At 47.7% G+C, this 20,242-nt stretch overlaps 1 protein-coding gene and 1 long non-coding RNA gene across 2 annotated transcripts; both read left to right on the top strand.

The window, feature by feature from the left end:
- The first annotated feature begins 6 nt into the window (after window positions 1-6).
- Window positions 7-1,854, top strand: LOC130519882 (uncharacterized). Its single transcript, XR_008948515.1, has 3 exons — window positions 7-426; window positions 1,162-1,314; window positions 1,780-1,854. It is a non-coding gene; the product is annotated as an uncharacterized LOC130519882 (long non-coding RNA).
- A 3,017-nt stretch (window positions 1,855-4,871) lies between these two features.
- On the top strand, window positions 4,872-20,044 carry LOC130519881 (fibrinogen alpha chain-like). Its single transcript, XM_057023494.1, has 9 exons — window positions 4,872-4,952; window positions 15,973-16,098; window positions 16,328-16,432; window positions 16,511-16,694; window positions 16,797-16,942; window positions 17,329-17,427; window positions 17,529-17,681; window positions 18,240-18,840; window positions 19,244-20,044. The coding sequence occupies exons 1-9, from the start codon at window positions 4,887-4,889 to the stop codon at window positions 19,942-19,944; spliced, it is 2,181 nt and encodes a 726-aa protein (XP_056879474.1). The 5' UTR covers window positions 4,872-4,886; the 3' UTR covers window positions 19,945-20,044.
- The last annotated feature ends 198 nt before the right edge of the window (window positions 20,045-20,242 follow it).

A 20,242-nucleotide genomic window follows, 5' to 3' on the forward strand; every position in this document is an offset into this window, starting at 1 on the left:
GTCGACGTCAGCGCTCCTGTAGTCCAGCTCCACCACTGGGAAGTGAACAGAAGTGATCCTGTTCTCATACGAAAGAGTCTGGACATGTTATGGTTTGGTACCCCGAAGCTAGAAATCCAAAAATCAGTGGGTTCAGAGGTCAGGGTGAACCGGCCTCCTGTACCTGGACAGGAAGCTGGTTTCACAGCAGGGGGGCCTGACAGCTAATGGCTCAGCTGCTCCATTCTACTGGTTCTGAAACCAGCAGTAAACCAGACCAGAGTGGTCTACTGGGATGATCAGCTGCTGTCAGCTTCTCCACTTATGATGGAGCTGGACCATTGAGGACCTGCTTGGTCAGCAGAAGGCTTTTCAAGGCAATGAAGATAAGCCAGTGGAGTCATGTGACCTCTGTGGCTGATTGCTGATAGAAACTGGAGCCTTTTGGTACATCTGGATTTTTTTGACAGAATTATTCTGACCTCCTGAACTCTAAACACGCAGCTCTGGTTCCTCTGCTTTCATAGATAAACACATCAACACAGTTGTGAACATTCATTTCTGCTGCTAAAAATTGTTTCCTGCATTTGTCCAAGTCCAGCTGTGTCCCAGCGACCTGCTCTGTAATCAGAGAGCGTCATTAACACATCACAGAGTCTGTTGTCTGGGACAGAATCACATCCAAACCGACCTGTAACCAACAGCTGACGAGGACCCGATGAAGCTGGATGTGCTTTTCACAGTTTCCCAAATTCAAATAAGCTACAGACGCACTTTTTATAAAATCACATACAGCTAATAATAATAATAATAATAATTCTCTCGTTGTTCTAAAATAGCCCAAACTGCTAACAAACCGACAATCTAGAATATGGACTTCAACTTCACTTGTCCTGTAAAGATGTAAATACAGGTCAGATTTTAGCCCTAATCTTAAACACTTGACTGGAAGGAATTTTGATTAAATGTGCAGATGAAACGTTCCAACTGGCATCCCAGCTCGTGCCAACAGAAACACGCTTGTTTGAGAGTGGTGGCAGAATCTGGTGACGTTAGCAGGAGTTAATTGAAGTAGTGAAGGTAAAGGAGCCATGAGCTACTGCAGTGAGATGCTAGCTTGGTTTATGTCTATGTTGACATGGGACCACGCTAATGGAGGAACACATCCTTTCTGTTGTCCAGGTGTGCAGCCAAGTCGCTCTGCATGGAGAGGAGGTGGCCAGAAGGGCGGAGAAGCTCCAAGGTCACATTAGCTACAGCCTGCTGTGGTACAACTGTGAACATTTTGTCATGTACTGTCGATACGGCACCGTCGTCAGCTTCCAGACATTTCAGGTGAGGGTGGAAAAAGCTTTCAAACATCCAGGACCACAGATGATCCAAGATCAGCCATGGTCGTCTGTGGGCCTCTAAGGTCTGAATTTCAGGACTGTGGTGGACAACAAACGGTCTGTGATCCAGGACGTCTGTGGTCCACAAAGGTCTATGGTAGACCACCGGTTTCCTGGGATTATTCATGTGTTGCAGCAACAGTTGCTCAGTGAATGCTCCATTGTTTCAGCAATCCCAGAACCGTTGAGGATCAGACGGTTTCTGGCTTCCAGCAGGATTCAAAGTCCACTTGAGACATTTCAGAGTCTCAGTTGTTTAGTTAGCGACTGTTCCGACTGACATGAGCTGTTCCTCATTTTGGAGTTTGCTAACTCTCCCAGAATTCCTCCATGAAGACCATAGTCTGAATTTTGTCTCACCTTTCATGTCTTTGTGTGTCTGTTTGTGTCTTCTTTGTCTCTCCATCAGTTCTGTAAAACTGTGCGTAAACTCTTGCTGAGTCGGTGTGTTGCCAAGACGACTGCGACACTGGCAGCTTGTCTCTTTTACGCTGGAGCCCTGACCCTGTCCTCTGCTGGACCACTTGTCCTTCTGTCCTTCCTCATCTGGATGTCTTCATAGACTCACAGGAAACAATCTGTCCAACCTTATGAGGAATAAGCAATAAATTCTACAACTCAAAATGATTTGATGTTGGTTGGTGTGTATCTGAAATCAGCTCCCCCTCAGTGAAGGGGTGAGGGGGGGGTGAGGGGGTGAGGGGGGGGTGAGAAGGTGTGGAAGGGGTGAGGGGGTGAGGGGTGAAGGGGTGGTGAGGGGGTGAGGGGGTTAGGGTGGTGAGCGGGGTGAGGGGGTGAGGGAGGGGGGGTGAGTGAGTGGGTGAGTGAGAGAGTGAGTGAGTGAGTGGGTGAGTGAGTGAGTGAGTGAGTGAGTGAGTGAGTGTGTGTGTGAGTGGGGGGTGAGAGAGTGAGAGTGAGTGAGTGAGTGAGTGAGTGAGTGAGTGAGTGAGTGGGTGAGTGAGTGAGTGGGTGTGGTGGGTGAGTGAGTGAGTGTGTGTGTGAGTGGGTGGGTGAGAGAGTGAGAGTGAGTGAGTGAGTGAGTGGGTGGGTGAGAGAGTGAGAGTGAGTGAGTGAGTGAGTGAGTGGGTGGTGAGAGAGTGAGAGTGAGTGAGTGAGTGAGTGAGTGAGTGGGTGGGTGAGAGAGTGAGAGTGAGTGAGTGAGTGAGTGGGTGTGTGTGTGAGTGGGTGGGTGAGGAGAGTGAGAGTGAGTGAGTGAGTGAGTGGGTGGGTGAGAGAGTGAGAGTGAGTGAGTGAGTGAGTGAGTGGGTGGGTGAGACGTGAGAGTGAGTGCGTGAGTGAGTGGGGGGTGAGAGAGGAGAGTGAGTGATTGAGTGAGTGGGTGTGTGTGTGAGTGGGTGGGTGAGAAGTGAGAGTGAGTGAGTGAGTGAGTGGGTGGGTGCGAGAGTGAGAGTGCGTGAGTGAGTGAGTGGGTGGGTGAGACTTTGACTTTTAGTGTACTTTATTACAAGTGCTCTGTTCACATAAAAACAGTTAAAACCCTAACCTGTCCCTCAGAGCAGCCATGCTGCAGCGTTCATCTCCTCCTGCTCTGTTACCTTCACTAAAACCTGGTCATGTCCCCACTGCTGTTTAAAGGCTTCCAGGTTCTCAGTGGCTTTGTAGAAGCAGAACTCCAGATTCAGGCGCACCCTCACGTTCTGCTTCCACAAGCCACCGCGTCACATGCCACTCCATTTTTAATCCTGTCCCTCCTGGTCAAATAGATGGCAAGTTTAGCCTCACTTATTAAGAAATTTAAAATCTGGCATTTCCCCTTTTCTGCCCTCTTGTGTCTTGTACCACAAATAAAAACAGCAGTGGTGAACACGACATTAAAAAGCCTAAAAACATCAGTTAAAACCCTAAAAAGACCCACCAGCCGACTGCACCCGGTAAAAACATGGAAGACACTCTCGTTAGAATCACAGAAAGGGCAGTTGCTTGAAGTGTTCGGATTTAAAATTGACAGGAAGGCACTGGTGGCGATGGCTCCATGCAAAATCCTCCATTGGAGGTCACCAGTCCTCTTCTTGATAGGGGGCTTGTAGAGAGTCCTCCACTGAGGACTCTGTCCCCCCAGCCTGTCCTTCCATACTGTCACCTCTCAGCTGAGAGAGTGAGTGAGAGAGTGAGGGGTGAGTGAGTGAGTGAGTGAGTGAGTGAGTGAGTGAGTGAGTGAGTGAGTGAGTGAGAGTGAGTGAGTGAGTGAGTGAGTGGGTGGGTGAGAGAGTGAGAGTGAGTGAGTGACTGAGTGGGTGAGTGTGTGTGTGAGTGAGTGAGTGAGTGAGTGGGTGAGTGAGAGAGTGAGTGAGTGAGTGAGTGAGTGAGAGTGAGTGAGTGGGTGAGTGAGTGAGTGAGTGGGTGAGTGAGAGAGTGTGTGTGAGTGAGAGTGAGTGAATGAGTGGGTGAGTGAGAGAGTGAGTGTGTGAGTGAGTGAGTGAGAGAGAGAGTGAGAGTGAGTGAGTGAGTGAGTGAATGAGTGAGTGAGTGGGTGAGTGAGAGAGTGTGTGTGAGTGAGTGAGTGAGAGAGTGAGAGAGTGAGTGGGTGAGTGAGTGAGTGGGTGAGTGAGTGAGAGAGTGAGAGAGTGAGAGAGTGAGAGTGAGTGGGTGAGAGAGTGGGTAAGAGAGTGAGAGAGTGGGTGAGAGTGAGTGAGTGGGTGAGAGAGTGAGTGAGTGGGTGGGTGAGAGAGTGAGTGGGTGAGAGAGAGAGAGTGAGTGGGTGAGAGAGAGTGAGTGGGTGAGAGAGAGAGTGAGTGAGTGGGTGAGAGAGTGAGTGAGAGAGTGAGTGAGTGTGAGTGAGTGAGTGAGAGAGTGAGTGAGAGAGTGAGTGGGTGAGAGAGTGAGTGAGTGAGAGTGAGTGGGTGAGAGAGAGAGTGAGTGGGTGAGAGAGAGAGTGAGTGGGTGAGAGTGAGTGAGTGAGTGAGGAGTGAGTGAGTGAGAGAGAGAGAGTGAGTGGGTGAGGAGAGAGTGAGGGGGTGAGAGAGTGAGTGAGAGAGAGTGGGTGAGTGAGAGAGAGAGAGTGAGTGGGTGAGGAGAGAGTGAGGGGGTGAGAGAGTGAGTGAGAGAGAGTGGGTGAGTGAGAGAGAGAGTGAGTGAGAGACTGAGTGAGAGAGTGAGTGAGTGGGTGAGAGAGTGAGTGGGTGAGAGAGTGAGTGCTCTGCTCTAGCCACGCCCCTCCTGACCCCCCCCCCCCCCCCCCCACACACACACACATCCATCAGTGCACCTGCTCACCATTACCAATCAAGCCAGGATTGCTGCAGCTTCTCTGGCTCTTTGTTTCTCCAACACCTGTGGCTCAGTGTTGGTCCACCTGTGCCTGATCAGCTCCTCGTCTGGATTCTCCTCCAGCTTCCACTCGAGTCAGTTCAACTTTAGCAGTAAGTTCACTCTGTTTTATGTGCACCTCACTCATTGGAGATTAGAAATGGCTTCAGCAGCGTTGCGTTTTGCGTTGCATTGCGTTTTCTCCCGCTTATCCGGATCCGGGTCGCGGGAACAGCAGCTCCAGGAGGGATGCCCAGACAGCCCTCTCCCACTTCCATCAGCGCCCCCAGGGGACCCCAGCCGCTCCCAAGCCAGGTGAGAGATGTAATCCCTCCACCTGGTCCTGGGCCGGCCACGAGGCCGCCTCCCGGTGGGCCGTGAACACCTGAATTTAATTGAATCAGGTTTATTGCCATTGTTCATGTAATACACAGTATTACACAAGCTAGGAATTTGTCTTGGTGTGACGCTGCAACATTCAACATAAAGAACACAACACTAGAATAAGATAAATAAAATAAAATAAGACATATGTACAGTATATACAGTGAGAGTAAAAAGTATTTGATCCCTTGCTGATTTTGTTGGTTTGTCCACTAATAAAGACATGATTATTCTATACTTTTAATGGTAGATGTATTCTAACATGGAGAGACAGAATATCAAAAAGAAAATCAAGAAAATCACTTTAAAGAATTTATTTTAATTTATTTGTTTTTCATTGAGGGAAATAAGTATTTGATCCCCTAGTATGCATTAGGAGTTCTGGCTTTCACAGACCAGTTAGACGCTCCCAAACAACTTGTTACCTGAATTGAAGACACCAGGTCTAACTAATCACCTGTGTGTAAGACAACTGTTCACAGAATCAGACAATCAGACAGATTCCAAACTCTCCACCATGGGTAAGACCAAAGAACTCTCTCAGGACCTCAGAGACAGGATTGTTGACCTGCATAAATCGGGAATGGGCTACAAAAACATTAGCAAATTGCTGGGTATTAAAGTAACAACTATTGGTGCAATTGTGAGAAAATTTAAGAAGTATAACATGACCATCAATAGACCTCGGTCTGGTGCTCCACAGAAGATTTCGCGTCGTGGGGTGGCAATGATCATGAGAACAGTGAGAAATCGGCCTGCAACCACACAGCAGGAGTTAGTGAATGACCTCCAGGCAGCTGGGACCAAAGTCACCAGGAAAACAATTGGCAACACTTTGCGCCGCAATGGATTAAAATCCTGCAGTGCCCGAAAGGTACCCCTGCTTAAGAAGGCACATGTGGAGGCTCGCCTAAAGTATGCCAGTGATCACCTCAAAGATGCACAAAGTGATTGGGAGAAGGTTCTGTTGTCAGACGAGACCAAAATTGAACTATTTGGCCGAAACTCTACTCGTCATGTGTGGAGGAAGAAAAATGCTGCCTATGATCCCAGGAACACTGCCCACCGTCAAGCATGGAGGTGGAAACATTATGTTTTGGGGGTGTTTCTCTGCCAAGGGCACAGGGCTACTTCACCGCATCACTGGGTAGATGGACGGAGCCATGTACCGTGCAGTGCTGAGGGACAACCTCCTCCCCTCTGCTAGGAAGCTGAAAATGGGCCGTGGCTGGGTCTTCCAACATGACAACGACCCAAAGCATACAGCAAAGGCAACAAAGGAGTGGCTCAAGAAGAACCATATTGAGGTCATGGCCACTCCATGACCTCAATATGGTTCTTCTTGAGCCACTAACCCTAACCCTAACCCAGCCAGTCTCCGGACCTCAATCCAATTGAAAATCTATGGAGAGAGCTGAAGGTCCGAGTTGCCAAGCGACAGCCCACCAACCTTAATGATTTAGAGAGGATCTGCAAAGAAGAGTGGGCCAAAATTCCCCCTGATATGTGTGCTAACCTTGTGGTTAACTAACAAAATCAGCAAGGGATCAAATACTTTTTACTCTCACTGTACATAAATGGTAAGAAATAGTGCAGGTCCATGCAGGAGTAATGTGATGTATTGTTCGTGAGTCCGGCTGGCTGCTGTTCATGGTGCTTAGTGATGAGTCACTTGGTGTTCAGCAGCCTGATGGCAGAGGGGAAGAAGCTGTTCATGTAGCGGGAGGTTTTGGTCCGAATGGACCGTAGTCTCCTGCCTGAGGGGAGGGGGGAAAACAGTCCGTGACCAGGGTGGGAAGGGTCGGCCGTGATCCGACCTGCACACCTCCGGGTCCTGGAGATATACAGGTCCTGGATGGATGGAAGCCTGCAGCCCATCACCTTCTCGGCAGCACACACGACGCGCTCCAGCCCTAGTCTGTCCCTGACGGTGGCACCAGCATACCACACGGTGATGGAGGAGGTGAGGATGGACTCGATGATGGCCGTATAAAACTGCGCCAACATCCTGGGAGGCAGTTTGAGTTTCCTCAGCTTCCGTAGGAACACCTCTAATGGGAGGCATCTGGAAGGCATCCTGGCCAGATGCCCGAGCCACCCCAGCTGACTCCTCTCGATGTGGAGAAGCAGCAGTTCTACTCCGAGCCCCTCCCGGATCTCTAAGGCTGAGCCTGGCCACCCTGCGGAGGAAACTCATTTCGGCCGCTTGTATCCGCGATCTCGTTCTTTCGGTCATCACCCAACGTTGATGGCCATAGGTGAGGACCGGGACGTAGATCGACCGGTACATCACCATGACAGGTCCACTCCACCTGTCGATCTCCTGTTCCATCCCACCCTCACTCATGAACAAGATCCCGAGATACTTGTTTCAACAGCTATTTTGTGAATGCTGGTTATAATTAAGCCAAGGAAATTGTGGACAAAAAGTGGAAAAACTCTGCAGATTAAAGCATTGATGGAACCCACCTGATAAGTGGTGGTTTGTGTAATTCTTCAGGAGATCGAATAATGTTATTTTCATGGCATTTGGGACAATCATCCTGTTTAACTTGAACTCAGTGTTTTGGTGAAATGTGCCTCTTTTTTTGCTCATGTTTTGTTTTAACTTTTTAACTAGTTTTACTACACTTTTCAGCATTTGTCAAATGCTTTGTGGCAGCAAAAACTCAGTGATGGCTTCGCGTAGAGTTTATTTTTTTTCTCCTCTTTCGGAATCTGTTTAAATAGAGAGAAGCACTGTAGTTAATGCTCCAGAAGAAAAGTGGTTATCGTTGTGAATTTGTGAAGACTTTGGTGTCTGAACCGCTTTTGCTTGCTGAAATAGCTGAAGTAGCGGTGACCAGGAGACGAGCATCATCCACTACTGGATGATGGTCGTGACCAGGAGACGAGCATCGTCCACTACGGGTCAACCACGCCCCCTAGGGGAAACACAGAGTACCAACAAATGTCATTTCATTATCTTAGCTGAAAATGGAGGATACAGGTGGACAAATGAATGGGCGGTGGACAGATGTTTAACAGGGCCTCTGATGGGTATAAATGTCTCTTTAATGTCTTAGCTGACAGTTGGACAGCTTAAGCATTTGGAGACAAAAGGATGTCTCTCTTCTTTAACCCTCTGTGTGGTAATTTGCCTTTAGGATAAAGAATATTAATTTGTCCTTGAGCAGAACAGACTGTCTCTGAGAGCTTTATGGAACACTTAATGCTGAAGTTTTAGAGAATCCCACTCCCAACTGGTCTCATTCCCAGCCAATACTTTACTTCCCCTCTATAAAATGTTGTACATGTGCTGTGCCGTCTGCCGAGACACGATGGTAAGTGCATGGAATTACTGGAATGAAAAAGAACTGTCTAGAAACGTATCACAAACAAAGGAAATATGACATTTAAGTGTAACGGAATGTGTCCAGGACTCCTCTAGGTGTCTCTACACAGCAACATTTTCTGGGTTTATGGTGCCTTTGGTGCTTGATATTTGTCTTATGAGGCCAATTGTACTTGACCGTGTCACATGTGGCATATTCAGTGTCAACAGCGTTGCAAACTTTGAACAAAGTACCGATTTTCCCCCCAAATCACTTTTAACATGACAGACGAGTCCTTCAGGGTTGTGTGTGCCTCCATTCTTTCATTTGTTCTGCTTGAGGTCACCCCTGTGCGATGCACGTTGCTTGTGGCTGCAGTCGTAGACTTTATTTTTTGTGTAGTTTTTCTTCTGTTGCGTTATTGGGTAACTGGATGAAAACCACAAAAATGCCAAAGGTGATTAATGGACTGAACTTGATGCTGGGCGAAATGTTCAGATATCGATTTGAGGTAAACGGAACCCTGATCCTTTCCACTCCCATCTATTCTCTATTCCCATTGACTTTCACTCCTGCCACTCCCCCCCCCCCCCCCCCCCCCCTGTGATTAGTAGTGAAACTTACTCCCCAGAAAATGTCAGCCAATTGTGGGCTTTTGTTGCAGTTGAGTTTGTGTCTGAGAGGATGTTGAGATACTGGAATGTTTCTAGCTTTATACATAATTGATCTGTTTCTGATCCACCTGGTCAACGATTTAAAGCACTTTTGACTGTAAGAAATTGGTATGAGCACGAAATCCAGGACGTATAATAGAAACATAACGGACAGACTGACTGACACATACATACTTTATTCATCTCCATGAAAAATGAACGAATACACACAGATCATACAAGCTGGAATAATTCTTGGGATCTGGCACCATGTCTGTCAGTTTGGACAGAGGCAGCCATTGTGTGTGTGTGTGTGTGTGTGTGTGTGTGTGTGTGTGTGTGTGTGTGTGTGTGGCACAGATGTTTTAATTAGCCCTACGTTGGAAAAATGTATTCAGATACTTGATGTGTATTTTAGCACCACAAGGCTTTAGGTGCTGTTCTGAGTCCTAAAGCCGTTTGAAGCAAATTTCGTGCATCAACTGGACACCAGGATGCTCACGGATGTGTGCTTTGGTGTCACACTGACCTGGGTGCTGAGTGGGGCTAGGGTCAGGGTTAGGGTGCCATCTTTAGGAAGTACTGCTCACTCATGCTGAAGCCTGGACATAGTATCCAGGACACACACACACACACACACACACACACACACACACACAGAATTACTCATCTTGTCTTTTTAAACACTTTATCCCTTTTGTGGTCACAGGGTGGGTACACAATGGTCAAAGGCAGGTCCCCCCCCCCCCCCCCCCCCCCCGATGGTCGCCCCCTTCCCTGTTTTGTCTGCACTAAGGCTTGAACCGAGAACCCTTCTCTTTTCTGGCCAGTTCCCAACAGACTGAGCGAGCACCACCCTCACAGGAGTCTGAAGTTGTGTGTGACTGTCAGATATCTTTGTGTGCTGGTGCATGTGTGATAATCTTCAACGGTTTTGAGTGGGTCTGATCTCCCAGACCCCAACTCCGACCCCAACTCCGACCCCAACTCCGACTCCGACCCCAACTCCGACCCCAACTCCGACCCCAACTCCGACCCTAACTCCGACCCTAACTCCAACCCTAACTCCGACCCTAACTCTAACTCCGACCCTAACTCCGACCCCAACTCCGACCCCAACTCTAACTCTGACCCCAACTCTAACTCTGACCCCAACCCTAACTCCAGCTCTCTAACTCTAACCCTAACCCTAACCCTAACTCTAACCCAACTCCAACTCTAACCCAACTCCAACTCTGACCCCAACTCCAACTCTGACCCCAACTCTAACTCTGACCCCAACTCTAACTCTGACCCCAACTCTAACTCTGACCCCAACTCTAACTCTGACCCCAACTCTAACTCTGACCCCAACTCTAACTCTGACCCCAACTCTAACTCTGACCCCAACCCTAACTCCAGCTCTCTAACTCTAACCCTAACCCTAACTCTAACCCTAACCCTAACTCTAACCCAACTCCGACTCTGACCCCAACTCCGACTCCGACCCCAACTCCGACTCCGACCCCAACTCCGACTCCGACCCCAACTCCGACTCTGACCCCAACTCCGACTCCGACCCCAACTCCGACCCCAACTCTGACTCCGACCCCAACTCCGACCCTAACTCCGACCCCAACTCTAACTCTAACTCTGACCCCAACTCTAACTCTGACCCTAACCCTAAACCCTAACCCTAACCCTAACCCTACACCCCCCCCAACCCTAACCCCAACCCTAACTCTTGCCCCAACCCCAAGGTCAATCCTAACCACATACCTACTTGCCATTCCACCAAAGTCTTCTCTGACTGGGCGATCCAACTCTCTCCCCTATCCTGTCCGGAACTTCTCGAGCCCTGGCTAATCGCTCCCCCCCGGGGGGGCCCTCACCCTCCGCACTCCCCTGCTTTCCCGATCAGTAGGCCAGTGCAAAAAAAAGTTTTATCCAAACCCTGAACCCTGACCCTAACTCTGACCCTAACTCTGACCCTAACTCTGACCCTACGCTAACCCTAACTCTGACCCCAACTGTAACTCTGACCCTAACTCCAACTCCAACTCCAACTCCAACTCCAACTCCAACCCTAACCCTAACTCTGACCCTAACCCTAACTCTGACCCTAACCCTAACTCTGACCCTAACCCTAACTCTGACCCTAACCCTAACTCTGACCCTAACCCTAACTCTGACCCTAACTCTGACCCTGACCCTAACTCTGACCCTGACCCTAACTCTGACCCTAACTCTGACCCTACGCTAACCCTAACTCTGACCCTAACTCTGACCCCAACTGTAACTCTGACCCTAACTCTGACCCCAACTGTAACTCTGACCCTAACTCTGACCCCAACTGTAACTCCGACCCTAACTCCAACTCCGACTCCAACTCCGACTCTGACCCCAACTCTGACCCTGACCCTAACTCTGACCCTAACTCTGACCCTAACTCTGACCCTAACTCTGACCCTAACTCTGACCCTAACTCTGACCCTAACTCTGACCCTAACTCTGACCCTAACTCTGACCCTGACCCTGACCCTGACTCTGACCCTGACTCCGACCCTGACTCCGACCCTGACTCCGACCCTGACTCTGACCCTAACTCCAACCCCAACTCCAACCCTGACCCCAACTCCAACCCTGACCCCAACTCCAACCCTGACCCCAACTCCAACCCTGACCCCAACTCCAACTCTGACCCCAACTCTAACTCCAGCTCTCTAACTCTAACTCTAACTCTAACCCAACTCTAACTCTAACCCAACTCTAACTCTAACCCAACTCCAACTCTGACCCCAACTCCGACTCTGACCCCAACTCTGACTCTGACCCCAACTCTGACTCCGACCCCAACTGACTCCGACCCCAAACTGACTCCGACCCCAACTCCGACCCTAACTCCAACTCCAACTCTAACTCTAACTCTGACCCCAACTCTAACTCTGACCCTAACCCTAACCCTACACCCCCCCAACCCTAACCCCAACCCTAACTCTTGCCCCAACCCCAAGGTCAATCCTAACCACATACCTACTTGCCATTCCACCAAAGTCTTCTCTGACTGGGCGATCCAACTCTCTCCCCTATCCTGTCCGGAACTTCTCGAGCCCTGGCTAATCGCTCCCCCCGGGGGGGCCCTCACCCTCCGCACTCCCCTGCTTTCCCGATCAGTAGGCCAGTGCAAAAAAAAAGTTTTATCCCAAACCCTGAACCCTGACCCTAACTCTGACCCTAACTCTGACCCTAACTCTGACCCTAACTCTGACCCTAACTCTGACCCTAACTCTGACCCCAACTCTGACCCCAACTGTAACTCTGACCCTAACTCCAACTCCAACCCTAACCCTAACTCTAACCCTAACTCTGACCCTAACTCTGACCCTAACTCTGACCCTAACTCTGACCCTAACTCTGACCCTAACTCTGACCCTAACTCCAACTCCAACTCCAACTCTGACCCCAACTCTGACCCCAACTGTAACTCTGACCCTAACTCCAACTCCAACTCTAACCCTAACTCTAACCCTAACCCTAACCCCAACCCTAACTCTAACCCTAACCCTAACTCTAACTCTGACCCCTAACTCTGACCCCTAACTCTGACCCCTAACTCTAACCCCAACTCTGACCCCAACTGTAACTCTGACCCTAACTCTGACCTAACTCTGACCCCAACTCTGACCCCAACTCTGACCCCAACTCTGACCCCAACTCTGACCCCAACTCTGACCCTAACTCTGACCCTAACTCTGACCCTAACTCTGACCCTAACTCTGACCCTAACTCTGACCCTAACTCTGACCCTAACTCTGACCCTGACTCTGACCCTAACTCTGACCCTAACTCTGACCCTAACTCTGACCCTAACTCTGACCCTAACTCTGACCCTAACTCTGACCCTAACTCCAACTCCAACTCTGACCCTAACTCTGACCCTAACTCTGACCCTAACTCTGACCCTAACTCTGACCCCAACTCTGACCCTAACTCTGACCCCAACTGTAACTCTGACTAACTCTGACCCCAACTGTAACTCTGACCCTACTCCAACTCTGACCCCAACTCTGACCCCAACTCTGACCCCAACTGTAACTCTGACCCTAACTCCAACTCCAACTCCAACTCCAACTCTAACCCTAACTCTAACCCTAACTCTAACCCTAACTCTAACCCTAACTCTAACCCTAACTCTAACCCTAACTCTAACCCTAACTCTAACCCTAACTCTAACCCTAACTCTAACCCTAACTCTAACCCTGACCCTAACTCTGACCCTAACTCTGACCCCGACCCTGACCCCGACCCTAACTCCGACCTAACTCCGACCCTAACTCCGACCCTAACTCCGACCCTAACTCCGACCCTGACCCCGACCCTAACTCTGACCCTAACCTAACTCTGACTCTGACCCTAACTCTGACCCTAACTCTGACCCTGACTCTGACCCTAACTCTGACCCCAACTCTAACTCTGACCCCGACTCTGACCCTGACTCTGACCCTGACTCTGACCCTAACTCTGACCCTAACCTCTAACCTCTAACCTCTAACTACCCCAACTCTAACCCCAACTCTAACCCTAACTCTAACTCTGACTCTGACCCCAACTCTAACCCCAACTCTACCCCACCTGACCCTAACTCTGACCCTAACTCTGACCCTAACTCTGACCCTAACTCTGACCCTAACTCTGACCCTAACTCTGACCCTAACTCTGACCCCTGACTAACCCTGACTCTGACCCCAACTCTGACCCTGACTCTAACTCTGACTCTAACTCTGACCCTGACTCTGACCCTGACTCTGACCCTGACTCTGACCCTGACTCTGACACTAACTCTGACCTTACTCTGACTCTGACCCTGACTCTAACTCTAACCCTGACTCTAACTCTAACCCTGACTCTAACTCTGACCCTGACCCTAACTCTGACCCTAACTCTGACCCTAACTCTGACCCTAACTCTGACCCTAACTCTGACCCTAACTCTCTGACTGACCCTAACTCTGACCCTAACTCTAACCTCTAACCCTAACTCTGACCCTAACTCTGACCCTAACTCTGACCCTAACTCTGACCCTAACCTAACTCTGACCCTAACTCTGACTGACCCTAACCTCTACCCTAACCTCTACCCTAACCTCTAACCCTAACCTCAACTCTAACCTCAACTCTAACTCTAACTCTAACTCTAACTCTAACTCTAACTCTAACTCTAACCCTAACTCTAACTCTAACCCTAACTCTAACTCTAACCCTAACTCTAACTCTGACCCTAACTCTGACCCTAACTCTGACCCTAACTCTGACCCTACTCTGACCCTAACTCTGACCCTAACCTCTAACCTCTGACCCTAACTCTGACCCTAACTCTGACCCTAACTCTGACCCTAACTCTGACCCTAACCTCTAACCCTAACCTCTAACCCTAACCTCTAACCCTAACCTCTAACCCTAACCTCTAACCCTAACCTCAACTCTAACTCTAACTCTGACTCTGACTCTGACCCCAACTCTAACTCTAACCCTAACTCTAACCCTAGTCCCACCAAGATGGCGGCGCGAGCACATCGCGAGGCCCGGCGTCTCTCCCCTGCACTTATAGTCTAAGGCATTTAATGTACACAGCATCTGTAAAATATGTTTATAGCACAACCCGGTAAACGATTGTAAAAATAACCGCACATACTGTATTTATTAAGTTATTATCCTCACTTGCTGCTTCTTTTGCACTTCTGGTTAGATGCTAAACTGCATTTTGTTGCTCTGTACCTGTACATGTGCAATAACAATAAAGTTGAATCTAATCTAATCATGTTTCTCACCTGTTTATATTGAGACTAGAGTGGAGCAGACAGACAAAACCAGTTCCCACTGGTTCCACTTACATCCAGACAGTTTTACCCTGCTTCCTTTCACTAAATGAAAGAAATGCAGTTTTCCTCATGTGAAGAGGAGTCAGACGTGCCAATTGGATTTTCTGATTAAAACGGGGTCAGTTTTGGTCATGACTGCCTGTCTGTCTGTCTGCCTGTCATGACTGCCTGTCTGTCTGCCTGCCTGTCATGCCTGCCTGCCTGTCTGCCTGCCTGTCATGACTGCCTGTCTGCCTGTCTGTCTGCCTGTCATGACTGCCTGTCATGACTGCCTGTCTGTCTGCCTGCCTGTCATGACTGCCTGTCTGTCTGTCTGCCTGTCATGTCTGCCTGTCTGTCTGTCTGCCTGCCTGTCTGCCTGCCTGTCTGTCTAAAAGGGGAACAACCCTTTCAGTTACCGTGGCTACTTCAGCTGTTGCTGTGTGGAGAGGTCAGAAATATGCTTAACATGGACCAAGTTATATCGGAGTGAGTCAATGTTTTCATCAGTCAGTGTGACTACACCCCCACAAGATGTGATGTTCACTAATGCTCCAGGAAAGTTCAGACTGTATTGATTTAATCTTCTGCTTCTGGTTAATGTTTCACTGGTCCAAAATTACCTTTCCGACAGATTTGTTACTTACGTAAAATTGCTAATATTTACACAGATTTCACCATCTAAAAAGAAGCATCAATAATCTGTTAAACACAAAGCAACAGCATTGTTGGGTCGTTAGCTTTGCTGTGCAATTATCTAATTTTAGGTTCTTGTCTAGAAGACCTAAACTGCAGAATTCATTCTGCTGAATATTAGCACAGCATTCTCAACAGAGAGGTGCTAAATCAGGTTAATGTCTTCAGCAAAGCCAGAACTTGGCCTTATCTTGCCATAGATTGTGGTGACACCTCTTTTCCTTTACGTGATGTTATAATTTGATTGGTGCTTCTGCGTGATCATGAAACCAGAACTTCATGTGTCATATACCAGAAGACTTTGTTTTTTTGGACATTTGAGTCATGTTTTCTTTGTTGCTCTTTGTTCTGTTTGCTTTGGTTGACCGTAAGTAGTTCAGTGACTGATCTGCACTCTGTTCCGATCGATGGTGTTTCTTCATCTGACCTGATGGTTTGCTGATGATTCACAGGTCGTTTGTTGGTCTGAGGCTTCATATGTTCATGAGCAGCGGTGGAGCCACATTCGACACCCAGCAGGGAAGATGGAGCGAGTGACTCTCCTCGTTTACCTCACTTTGTACTGTGCTGCTTTTGTGGTGAGAATCACATTTATTTTCCAGTAATGGCAATTTTCAATGTAAAAAAATTGGATTTGTTTTCCTCAGTAGAAGCATTCAAATATTTAAAAACTTCAAAACTTTGTAACTATGGACGATATTTGGCCTAGTTTGGCACTAACTTTGTGAGAGCAACCTCATGCAGCATTACGCAACTCTTAGATGTTGCTAAAGTCTAACATGGTCAACTTGGACATTGTGTCTCTAGGTGGGATCTCTGGATCCAAGAGGAGCTCGACCTGTAGAACCCAGCACCAGATCAGAGAAGTGTGCCTCACAGAAGGAGTGGCCCTTCTGCAGTGATGACGACTGGGTATGGCCGTTGGTGTTGTCACGCTAGCTCTGTCTCAGCACCAGCACGTGTCATTCTTTCTCTCCTGTCATCTAAAAGGGTCCTAAATGTCCATCGGGGTGCAGGATTCAGGGTCTGATGGACAAACATGACATTGACCTGCTGAAGAAGATCGAAAAGATCAGAAACCTCCTGGACCAGAACAAGGCCAAATTCCGCTCAGCAAACCAGGTGTCTGAACAGACCTACAACTACCTGAAGGAGAAACTTACTGTGGATTCTGGTCAGTGTGTTCACATCCATAAAGTTCTGTATTGATTCTAATGCATCTACCATAAATTCTTTAAACATCAAGCAGAATGTTCATCAAAATATCTCCTATCAGGTAGCAACAACAACTATCACACTTTGGCCCAGAATCTGCGTCGGAGCATCACTGATATGAAGATAAAGATCGACTCTCAGCTGAAGACCTTGGCCGCCCTGAAGGACCGGGTCAGGGACCAGGTTATGGAGATGCAGAGACTTGAGGTGAGGCTGTGTTTGAGAATTCTGGATTCATTTTGAGGATCTGGTCAGAACTGGATCTCAGTTTTATCATGAACATTCAGGAAAGGATGAAATGGATGTTTCAAACAATAGACTTGGCTTGTTTGCAATTAAATGAGCCAGCTTCATCAACCAGTTAACACACTATCACAGAATTAGCTCTTAGCCTCTTTATATGAGCCTTGACGTTTCATTTCAACAGCTCCTTGAACTTCTTCAACTCTGTTATCAATGTAAAACTGCCATTTTACTTGCAAAAATGTAATTTATATTAGATTTTTAAAAAATATTTAAATATTAACTTTCAACATTTGGAAAAGATTTCTTCCTTGCGCGGTGACAGTTTTTCATGCTTTCCCCTCCCACAGGTTGATATTGATATTAAGCTCCGATCCTGCAAAGGATCGTGTGAGCGTTACTCTGCCTATCAGATGGAGGTTGGAAGCTACGTGGCTCTGGAGAAACAGGTCAGATGAAGCTAGCAACAAAGTTAGGAGGCAGCCACTATGAAGAAGTCGGGGTTCCATTTCACCAAAAAAGAATTGACCTTTTTTCCATTATTTTCCAGCTGACGCAACTGGACTCTCAGTCAGCTCAGAGCGTTGAGAGTGTCAAGACCCTGTATGTGATGAAGAGCAGGCCGCTGAAGGATGACCCCGTTGACAGTTTGCATAAATCGAAACCCGTGGACGGACAACAAAGAGAAGACATGTTCCACGAGGTCAGGCCAAGCTCTTATTTTTTCAATATACCAAATTTACCAAGTTTTCTTTTCTCACAAATTTTCAAAGTATTTTAAATCGTATTGTTCTTGACGGGGGAATTTGTAGCAGGAACATTTCGAATTCTGCTAATTAGTTTTATGATGGAATTCATCAGAGCCTGGATTCATAACTTCTGTTCTCCATACGTAAGAGAAGAGTCAGGCAATTTCAAATGTAAAGATTTGACTGTAAATACTGAAACATTGATGACGTTACCGTCTACACCCACTTGTGATCTCAACAATTTCAATTCAACTTTTCTAAGATAAATAAATACGTTTGAGTCAGTGATATTTATTTCAGCGACCAAATTTGTGTATTTCAAAACCAAAATATCACAATATCAAATATATCATTTTCACAGATCAATTCTCTTCCCTTTGGATGGCAGAAAGTTCAAAATAAAAAAACATTTGCAAATTTTGTGATTGAGAACTAAATTTTAAAAACCACAGATGGAAATTGTACACAAACTGTCTCAACCATTTCAAGTTCATTTTTCCTTTCTCTTTCAGATCAGCACAGTCAAGCTGATTCTTGAACAAGAAGGTTCTAGTTCATCTCCAGCAACTGTCTCCAAGCTTCCAGGTACTTCTTACTCTTCAACTAGATCCTCCCCTTCTGTTGCCACCTCCTCTAAATCCATCACTGAACTGAGTGGACAAGGAGGGGGTGGTTTGTTTGATGGAGGTTTTGACGGGATGTCAAGTAAGACCCACATTTCCACCAAAATGGCCGAGTGCACCAAGAGGATCAAGACCACCATCATCAACACAAAGGAAGGACCGGTGGAACAGAGGGAGGAAGTGGTGGAGGGAGGCCCGGAGTGCCAGACCGCTACAGACTTTAGCAAGGGTGAGCTGAGCTCCTTGTTCCCCACCCTCACCCAGACTTCGTCATCATCATCGTCATCATCATCGTCATCATCATCGTCGTCCTCCATCCACACTGGTGGTGCAAAGGGGAGCCTGTTGGGATCTTCCAAAGCTATACTTGTGGATCCATTTGACTTTGGCGCGTTTACGACAGCCAATGCAGATGATGACCTTCCCGACCTCCACGCCCGAAGTGTAAAGAGCACGCATGTTAAACGAAACGCTGATTATGTAGGAAAAGGTACCCAACCCTCATCCCCGGACTAAAATCTGCACTTAGCCAGATAGCACACTTTAGTACCAGGTAGCTATGTGTGGAGGAAAAGTAAATGAGCACAATCTTTATTTGTTCCTACTGCTCAACATTCAATTTTAGCATAATGTTCTAAATTATAAGTGGAGAAAATTTCATCACTATGGAATCAAAGAAAATGTATTTTTCATTTCCTGTTTGAAACATATAGAGTTTAAAATGAGCCTCCACTCAAAAAGGTTTGGTTGTTCTTAACTGATCTCAAGATTCAAAAAGGAAATTAACAAAAGAACATAGAGCATTTTAACCCTTTTAATGCATTTAGAATTTCAGCTAGCCAGGCTGGTCTGCGCTAACTGCTGGTCTGTGGTGTACCCCTCTTTGTTTACAGATTGTGTGGAAGCGCACCAGTACCACCTGAAAGGGGAAACAAATGGCTTATTTCAGATCAGACCTGGTGGCACACAATCTGATCAGGTGGTGGAGGTGTACTGCCAGCAGGAAGGGCTGATGGGCGGTTGGTTGTTAGTGCAGCAAAGAGAGAGTGGAGCAGTCAGCTTCAACCAGTCCTGGGATGAATATCGCTCTGGGTTTGGGTCAGTGGATGCAGATGGGAGGGGAGAGTTTTGGCTGGGCAACCAGAACCTCCATTGGCTGACCAGTCAGAGTGAGACCCTTTTAAAGGTGGAGATGGAGGACTGGGAAGGAGGTGCTGCTACAGCAGAGTATACGCTCAGGGTCGGCTCAGAGGAAGAAGGGTTCCCCCTACATGTGTCGGGGTACTCTGGGGAGGGGGGCGATGCCCTGGTGCTGTCCGGGTCAGATATGGCACCGTCCTTGTCACACGACGGGATGAAGTTCAGCACTTTCGACAAGGACAATGATAAGTGGGACCAGAACTGTGCAGAGGTGTACGGGGGAGGGTGGTGGTACAACAGGTGCCAGTCAGCCAATCTCAATGGCGTTTATTATCGAGGTTCGTACAACCCAGAGAAAAACCCAGCAGTCCACAATGGCGTTGTGTGGTCAACATTCAACAGCAGCTACAGCCTGAAAGCTGTGAGAATGTTCATCAGATCAGCGGCTTTTTAATTTTTTCTGTCCATCAGCTTCAAGTTTGAGTTTGATTTTCTACTGTTCAAATGTGATTGATCTGAATGAACTCAATCAATAAATACTCGTGCTCACTTCAGCTGCTGCTCTTTCCTTGATATAAAGTCACAAATTAACAGATTCTTACCCAAGAAAATTCTGCTGGGAAGGAGAAGAGGAGAGGCAATGCAAATAGGGAGAACAAAAAGAGTTAGGGTTCATTTGAGTTATGTAGTTTGGCTTCGAGTGAAACTAAGTGTTGAATTTTACAGAAAAACAATTCTTTAGAAAAATTAGA

The sequence above is a fragment of the Takifugu flavidus genome, unplaced genomic scaffold, assembly GCF_003711565.1.
Source record: "Takifugu flavidus isolate HTHZ2018 unplaced genomic scaffold, ASM371156v2 ctg237, whole genome shotgun sequence".
Taxonomy (NCBI): Eukaryota; Metazoa; Chordata; class Actinopteri; order Tetraodontiformes; family Tetraodontidae; genus Takifugu; species Takifugu flavidus.